The sequence below is a fragment of the Oncorhynchus keta genome, chromosome 36, assembly GCF_023373465.1.
Source record: "Oncorhynchus keta strain PuntledgeMale-10-30-2019 chromosome 36, Oket_V2, whole genome shotgun sequence".
Classification (NCBI taxonomy): domain Eukaryota; kingdom Metazoa; phylum Chordata; class Actinopteri; order Salmoniformes; family Salmonidae; genus Oncorhynchus; species Oncorhynchus keta.
This window is the reverse complement of record NC_068456.1, coordinates 26,636,061-26,644,764: the sequence shown is the minus strand read 5'-3', so window position 1 is coordinate 26,644,764 and position 8,704 is coordinate 26,636,061. Positions and strand designations below refer to the sequence as shown.

The 8,704-nt window shown below is 41.0% G+C and overlaps 1 protein-coding gene across 1 annotated transcript; it reads left to right on the top strand.

Annotated features, from left to right (window-relative positions):
• The first annotated feature begins 1,753 nt into the window (after window positions 1-1,753).
• On the top strand, window positions 1,754-4,669 carry LOC118369853 (zinc finger protein 503-like). Its single transcript, XM_035754598.2, has 2 exons — window positions 1,754-2,408; window positions 2,821-4,669. The coding sequence occupies exons 1-2, from the start codon at window positions 2,166-2,168 to the stop codon at window positions 4,219-4,221; spliced, it is 1,644 nt and encodes a 547-aa protein (XP_035610491.1). The 5' UTR covers window positions 1,754-2,165; the 3' UTR covers window positions 4,222-4,669.
• The last annotated feature ends 4,035 nt before the right edge of the window (window positions 4,670-8,704 follow it).

Here is an 8,704-nt window from a genome sequence, read left to right as displayed (position 1 = left end):
TAAATAAAATAAATAATTTTCATTGTATGTAAATAAAATCGAGTTGACATCAATATAAAATGTCTGGACTAGTTGTTTTGTTGGCTTTTATTTGTCATTGTTGTTGGGGAGATAACAATGTGCCAGAGGCGAATTACGTTTTTTTAACGATACGTATAGAAGAAGTAAGTTTGGTTCTGTGAGGGAAAGTGGTTATTGTTCGCATTTGCTGAGAATCCAGGACATTACGTTTCACTCAGTAATGTGAACCTTGCATGTTGACGTGTGTTGGATAGCCGCTGTCCCTGCTCGGGGTGACTTTGTTATGGGGAACTTTACCTTCCACTAATAAATGCATTCATATTGGCTATTCAAAATAATGTTAAATGCTCCATATAGCCTACTAAACAACACAAGGTTGCCATTTAAAAACACGTTCTGGTCACATTTCAAGCAATTCACATTATTACATTTAAATGTAATTTTAGCCATAACGATCCCCCTATCTAGGCGAAGTCCATTACCAAGTAATGTCCATAAGCATGAACATTACTAAAATATAATAGTAGACTCTGTTCGTCTTTGAACGATTTCTGACAGGTAGCCTAGTGGTTAGAGCGTCGGGCCAGTAACTGAAAGGTTGTTAGATCGAACCTCAGAGCTGGCAAGGTAAAAATCTGTCGTTCTGCCCCTGAACAAGGCAGTTAAACCACACTGTTCCTAGGCCGTCATTGAAAATAAAACATTGCCTAGTTAAATAACATCAGACCACCTAAACGTGCTCTAATGGCGTGTTTAGTGTGGGTTTTGGGACACATTCCTCGTTTTGAAATATTTGACAGGGAGGGAAAACGTTGAAAATGCTTAATTTTATGCCGCGTTCACGTGCTAGTCTGAACTAGGAATCTCGGAAATGTGGTTAGTTTAGCCAAGTCAATATCCTCATTAATTTTCAAATACCGTCCTAAATTCCATGGACACATGAATAAATCTGAAAAAGATGCATAGCGCTGTGCAGTCCGCATATTGTCGATGCGTATATACACATTTAATTTAACACGAGAAAGATTGATTTCGTACAAATTAAGTCTCTTTTCTCAGATGCATCTCTCTCTTTCCATGTGTCCCCTTTTCCCCATGCAACTATGCTCGCATGTAATCCGCTACAATAGCTGTTAAATCAAGACCGGATTGACAGCCCCTGACAAATAACTGATTGATTGCGGTGGAGCAGAATTGACAGTTGATGGAGGGGTGGAGATAGACATAGAAGGCTGGTGTATATTATAGGCTACTGAAAACATGTGACATTCTCATCCCTCCATCACTGCATTGGTCTGTTCCTGTCAACGCTTGTCTGAATCGAGTTGAAGTGGTTGATCTTCTGGTTGTGGGATATAATTCACATTGGAAAATGTATGTGTAGACTCAGATACAGGCTTGTGTTAAGATTCAAGATTCAATAGGCCAAAAGTGCCAAAAACAATTCTTATTAGTGCATTAGTCATTAGAAAACAAATGAATAACGATGTAATTTATTTTTATGAGTACATTTCCCATCTCCTAAGTATCATGTAGCTCATGTCTTCCAGTAATAACCATTACCACATCGCAAACCTATTCATTTGCCAAATACCTTCACTTGCGTATATATACAGTACTTTTTCAGACGCTGAAAAATCTAAACAAGCCTTGAACTGTCCTGCCTCGAGGATGGTGAGAGCGCGCACAACAACCCAACTATTCCTCCCTATCTCCTCCCCCGCGCTGTAAATATAGAGGAAAACGTCACATCCCCTTGACCCTCCAATCACCTCAGGGTCCCATTTGATTGGAAGGCGGCAAAGGCTTTAATCTCGGACTAATTCAGATGCTTTTGAAGTGAGCATTTCTACCAGTTCGTACTTTGGGAGTATAGAGAGCGGACCTGCTGGGAGATACAGAACGCGCCTATGCCTATGATGCAAGACGCAGCCTCGGATCCGCGATAACATCGCAATCACTCTCCTGTATCTTCTTCCTGCTTACCAGCCGCACCTTCTTATTTTCCTCTCACTATAAGGATTATTACATGCAATACCAACACTTTTTTCTCTCCTGATTTTCGAGAGAGGTTGTAATTGCTTTTCTCCTTTCTTGATGAATCTGATAAATGCATTACCGACTAATTTGGTGAGAATTAGGACATGATCACATCGCCCTCGGTGTCTGCTCTGAGCAATAGTAATACTCATCTAGTCTGGGAGAGCATCAACTCTCGGAATAACATCAACAAGCCTTTTCTTCATTCCGTTCCCCCGTCGGACCATCTACGGCAAGCTAAGCGAGTCCCCATCAAGGTTTTGAGAATGCTTACGGCACGATCAGGACACATTTTGCACCCAGAGTATCTTCAACCGTTACCATCTACCCCGATTAGCCCTATTGAGGTAAGATTTTAAAAATATATTTTTTAAAACAGCTGAACTAATAAGTTAAAGTTGAATGTTTTGTAACCATTACAAATAGAAACGGTTCTCCCGGAATGTAGCACAGGAAACAGCATATAAATAACGATGTATTATATTGAAGTGTAGATGTGGGCTATTCTATTATAGAGCTCATTGGTAAAATACATGTTTTATAAATGTAGGAAATGTTCATCGTTCTCTTAGAGCTCGGCTATTCTCTCGCGTAAAAGCTGCGCATTGCGCACTACTCTTTTATTTTGGGGTGGCGGCGGAGAAGGGCTCGGACATTCCGTTGCTGGATGCATTTCGATCAAAAGTCCTCTTGTTTGACTGTTTTTATATTTTTTCACTATTCAATTTGTAAATATCGGTCTTGTTGTTTTCTCTACAGCTAGATGCCAAGAAGAGTCCATTGGCACTGCTGGCGCAGACATGCTCTCAAATCGGTAAACCAGACCCCCCTCCATCTTCCAAACTCTCCTCGATTACATCTAATGGATCTAGTGACAAGGAATCCAAATCCGGTCCATTAAAAATGAGCGACATCGGTGTGGATGACAAATCTAGCTTCAAACCCTATTCGAAACCGTCCGATAAGAAGGACTCGTCCTCGGGCGTTTCGAGTGGAGAGAAGACTGGTTTCCGAGTACCGAGCGCCACCTGTCCGCCGTTCACGCCACGGACAGGCAGCCCCAACTCCAGCACTTCTGCCTCTCCCATGCCGTCCGAGGGGAAGTGTGGAGACAGAGAGGACAAGAAAGATTCAGATTGTAATAAAAATGGCACAACGGACGGATCTGGAACCACTAACAGCCACAGCAGGATAAGCGTGAGTTGCGGTGGAATTAACGTGGAGGTGAACCAGCACCAGGAGACGCCCGGGTCCAAAGCCCCGTCTTCGGAATCGTCCTCCATAACCTCCGCTTCCTCAGCTTCCGGACTGGGGTCAGGACTTGTAGCCCCGGTCTCTCCTTACAAACCTGGTCAGACAGTTTTTCCCCTGCCGCCTGCTGGCATGCACTACCCCGGGAGTTTAGGGGCCTACGCAGGTTATCCCCAACACTATCTCCCCCACGGCGGCAGCCTGGTTAACGCACAGCTGGCCAGCATGGGCTGCAGTAAAGCCGGATCCAGCCCACTGGCTGGGGCCTCTCCACCCTCCATCATGTCAGCCAGCCTCTGTAGAGACCCTTACTGCTTAAGTTACCATTGTGCCAGCCACTTAGCGGGCGCTGCCAGTGCCTCACAGCAGTGCCACGACAACGCGATGAAATCCGGGTACCACCACATGTACCCGACACACCTTTTGCACGGCATGCACTCCTCTCCACAGTCGTTCAGTGGACACCCTTTGTACCCCTATGGTTTCATGCTCCCCAACGACCCACTTCCTCACGTCTGTAACTGGGTGTCTGCGAACGGACCCTGTGACAAGCGTTTCTCCTCTTCCGAGGAACTGCTGATACACCTGCGGACACACACCGCCTTCACTGGGGCGGAAAAGTTGATATCGGGTTACCCTAGTTCCTCATCTTTAGCGAGTGCTGCGGCAGCCGCAATGGCGTGCCACATGCACATGCCGCAGTCAGGAGGCCCCGGAAGCCCCGGGACACTGACCCTGAGGAGTCCGCATCACGCGTTGGGACTAAGCAGCCGTTACCATCCGTACTCCAAGAGCCCCCTGCCTACCGGAGCCCCTGTTCCCGTCCCCGCAGCTTCCGGGCCATACTACTCCCCATATGCACTGTACGGCCAGAGACTCACCACAGCATCGGCGCTGGGATACCAGTGAAACAGGCTTGACTTTTGAAAAGTTTATAATTATAAAATGCAAATATAAAGACTTTTATATCAACGCTCCACCTATGGACAGGATCCGTGGACTGTATTTATTTATGTCGACTGAAAGCGGACGATAATAGCTACAAATTGAAGATATTTGAGAGACTCGAAGTGCATTATGTTTAAACTGAACTCTATAGGTAAAATGAAAACACACATGGTAGAATACTAATAAAATAGAGGTTTTCATTTCGATGTTCATTTGAAATTGATATGATTGTATTGTTCTTATTTAATGTTTCATTGAAAAGAAAATGATTGACATGCATGTTTGTTTCTTAAAATCCCAAATTGTCCACATTTAAAATTGCCGTTATTTTTCAGGTGTATACCAGGGAAAGAGAATTGGTATTTTTTTGTATGTATTCTGGAAAAATAAGAAACGATTCTGTTCCATATTTCCGTGTGCCTCCTTTTATGATAACAACAAGACCTACATTTTTAACATGCTATTTCATTAAACAGTTTCTGGTTTATGATTTTAAATTGACATTACAAGATGTGCTGATCTGGGAAGTTAATCTTATTAACTTTTTTAATGTTCACTTTAAAGTGCACTTTATTTCTACTCTATAGAGTTTAAGGTGTTTTTTTAAAAATGTATTTGCGTTATACATTGTTTTAAACTACATAATTTGACTTGAAAGTTGAAACACTAGGCTATTAACTAAACACACAACTTTGAAATCGAATGCAACTAAGATTGGACATTATTTCAACAATAGTGTATAGCTAGCTGAACGTCATGATTGAGTGTGTGAGCGCGCTGTGTGCAAGTGTGTCTGCATGTTCTGAAACGGGATACATCCATCACAGCATGTTAATAATTGTTGATTGACGATGAGTTTTGACATTATTGCTGTAGTGATTGGATTTAGATGGTCATTTCAAAATAAGTATTGTTGGCTAAATATAGTTTTCAATATTTGATGTAGAATGTTTTCTCTTGACATTGCCTGGTTAATAGTGATCCCCTCGAGCAACAAACAGACAACGGCTCATTTTGAAATGCGTTATCAAGGTATTTGTTGATCTAAAGTTAATTTATTATATATTGTCTCAATAATTCACGAGTCATTGAAGATGTATTAATTATGAATATAGAGTATCCTACTAAATACAGATACAGCAAAACTCTAGAAGGGAATATATATTGTATAGGATTAGATAAGTAACATTGCGCATACTTGATTTTAGAATGTCTCTATAATCTATTTCCACTTTGGCCCCACTTCAATATAGTTGGTTGAAAATAACTGATGATTTTAGAGACATCCAGCTGGGTGCAGACATCAATCAATTTAATGTCGATTCGGCATTGGTCAATGTCATTTAATTTAAATCAAATCACATTGTATTGGTCACATACACATATTTAGCAGATGTTATTGCGGGTGCAGCGAAATGCTTGTGTTCTTAGCTCTTACGGTGCTGTAATATCTAATCATTCACAACAATACACACAACTCTAAAGTAAAATAAAGGAATTAAGAAATATATAAATAATGATGTGGAAACAACGTTGATTAAAGCAGTGTGTGCCCAGTAGTGTAACATTGGTGTGTGATTCAGAAATTTGTAGGAGACCGTTTCCAAATGCCATGATCTAGCCTATAGTTTAAACAAAGGATTACCACACAAACTTTTAAATATACACCCGACTATACTCAGCATTTTAATTACAGTAGAGGCCTAACTAGCCTAATTTATACAAAAAAAATGTGTTGTTGGCTGATTCATTCCTTAGATCAAACAGGGTTGAAATTTCGTGCACATTTTTGTTTCATATTGAAATTCATCAACAGCTGGCCTATAGGCCTAACTGTTCGCTGCTCTGTATACTGCCGTTTGCTAAATAAGGCCGCACAATCTTAAATGGCATGGTTACAGACACACCATATTAGTCCAGTAATTAATCATGTCTTTATTGCATTCAGGCGAGAAAAAAATGGTTGCCACATTTTTTAAAGAAATACGTAGGCAAGCCAAAAGTTAAAAGTTTTCACAGAATATTTCACACAAAATCTACAAAATGGCTGCGAAACGGGCCAATCCCCGAGATAACAATAGCATTTTACGATCAAGAAATAGGCTATATGACTCAAATACCAATAGCTAATGGGTTAACCTTACAAGTCCAAAATATTCATTCATGTTTTTAATTGCATAATTGGGAAACTTTGAATTGAAACACAGTGGAACTCAATCATTTAGCCTACTATAGTTCTGCTTGGTGCCATTGGTGTCAAACATCAACAGGATAACAGTAGGGTTCCACTGGACACACACTGGTTGAATCAACATTGTTTCCACGTCATGTTATTTCAATTAACCAACTTGGAATAGACCTTGAATTGACATCTGTGCTCAGTGGGGTGAATTCAGAAAAAGTGGGACATCTTTTGACTTTCAGTCTTATGTAACTTTTTAGACATCTATTCAACACATGATACATTTTTGAAATCCTCAACATGTTTCCTAATCACACAAAATTGAATCAAATTTCCAATGGGCTAGAATGAATGGCCTATCCCAGTTTATCTAACCTGCTGTCCCAGTTTCCCAAATGTGCACTGAAAATATGGTTTTGGCTCAAGTGTACACAAATGGGTGTGTCATGCTTTCTGTGAATATGATATCAACATTTGTCCTTTTTGTGTGATTAGGAAACATGTTGAGGATTTCAGAAATATATTATGTGTTGGGCTAATATGTTGAATAGATGTTGAACAATGGGTTATAGAAGACCGAAATGCAAAACGTGTCCCACACGTTCTGAATTCACCATATATTTTAGAAGTGAAATTGAATTAATTGAATTAAATATACAGTAGCCTATAGCTTAAGGTCTTGTACCAGCCTTATTTATCAAACACAAATATGTTGTGTCTGAATATATAGTTGACAGGCCTTTACATATTTTCTTCCTGTTCTTAGCTGTCATTGAAGCTACCTGAAAATAGCTTCAAGCTAAAGCCAGATATTCTCCTCTATACAGGCGCAAACTGGTGCGAGGCACAATGTCCCATTTCCTTCATTCTGTGTGAAAGACGAGATGTCACACAGTGGACGTGTCTGAAGTGTCAGGCTAGAATAGAGCGCATCAGCCCTATAACAGAGAGACACATCCATCTATTGGCTTATCTGTTCGTCAAACGTTCAAGGGTTTCCACTTTGCATCTATAACTCATGAAAATACTATACTCTGGAAATGTTCTTGAATATGAATTAATGAATGAGTTATTTGTAAATTACTTTGACCTCTGAAGGATAGCAACTCTCATCCACCCTGTCATTGGTTATTTAGCTGAATACCGTCTCAGAGAGATCGCTCTCGTCTTGGTCCACCAGCAGCTATGGTCAAAACCAACTTCTCTGTTTGTTAATGTGTGTGTACATGTGTGTGTGTGTGTGTGTGTGTGTGTGTGTGTGTGTGTGTGTGTGTGTGGTCTGGAAGCCCACACACGTTCTAAACTGATGTAATGACGGTGAAAGGGAGAGATTTCCATTTTTACCAACATCATGGTGGCTGTGTGTGGAGGTCCCAGATGGAAGGCAATTTATCATGTGCCCCTCCCTTGGCCTGTCACTTGGGGAACAGGCAGGCACATGTGTGCATGAATTACCAGCACTACCCCCTTCCACTTGCTCACAGTGGGGAGAAGCCAACAAGCAGAGGAGAAAAAGGACTTAGCTACAGCATTAGTGCTTCATGCCAGTAGTACAATACAGAGTGAATGTACTAAGGCATAAAACTGTCTGGAAGGACTATGAGATTGTAGGGAGGAAGAGAACAGTCGGATTATAGCACAGGGAGGATATTGTTAGGCGATATTGTAATATTTCTTTACCTTAAAAATATGAAAGGTGATTAATAATCCATGGTTTTGTGTTGGCAAAACCACTCACACCGTTGTCTCAATGTGCATTAAAGTTTATAACAGAACAATCTGAAAATGTGAATTGATTGTTGTAAATTGGAAGATCGTTTTTCTGACAGACAGAGCAATGACAAAAAAACACACAGGTCACAGAGGAAGAGGTTAAGTGAGGTTCATTCCCTAAACTGTCCCAGTAAACATTTACTGGCTGGGGTCAAGGACAAGGCTTTTACAAGGGAACACAGCCCTAACAGAGCAGGATTACTGTCTCATCTGTTAGCACAGCATGGTGAGAATGGAGAGCCTTTGCTGTTGATCTTTGAAGTGTCTGCATATCTATCGACTATGTATCGCCTATTTATCGAATATCTATCGCCTACCTATTGCCTACCTATCGCTTGTCTATTGCCTATCTATCGTCTATCTATCACCTATCTATTCTGGTTTATGCAACAGACCAAGTATTTAACCTGGCTGGTTGAATGAGATACCACAATGGACAGTATTAGCCCACCGAGCCAAGCCTCTAAGAGCTAACAGGTCTCGGCCAGA

What these genes read in the sequence shown, in the direction of transcription:
- LOC118369853 (XM_035754598.2), top strand. Translation starts at nt 2,166, where the DNA reads ATGATCACATCGCCCTCGGTGTCTGCTCTGAGCAATAGTAATACTCAT. An exon ending in CCCCGATTAGCCCTATTGAG is followed by an intron (nt 2,409 to 2,820) that starts GTAAGATTTTAA and finishes TTTTCTCTACAG; the next exon opens with CTAGATGCCAAGAAGAGTCC.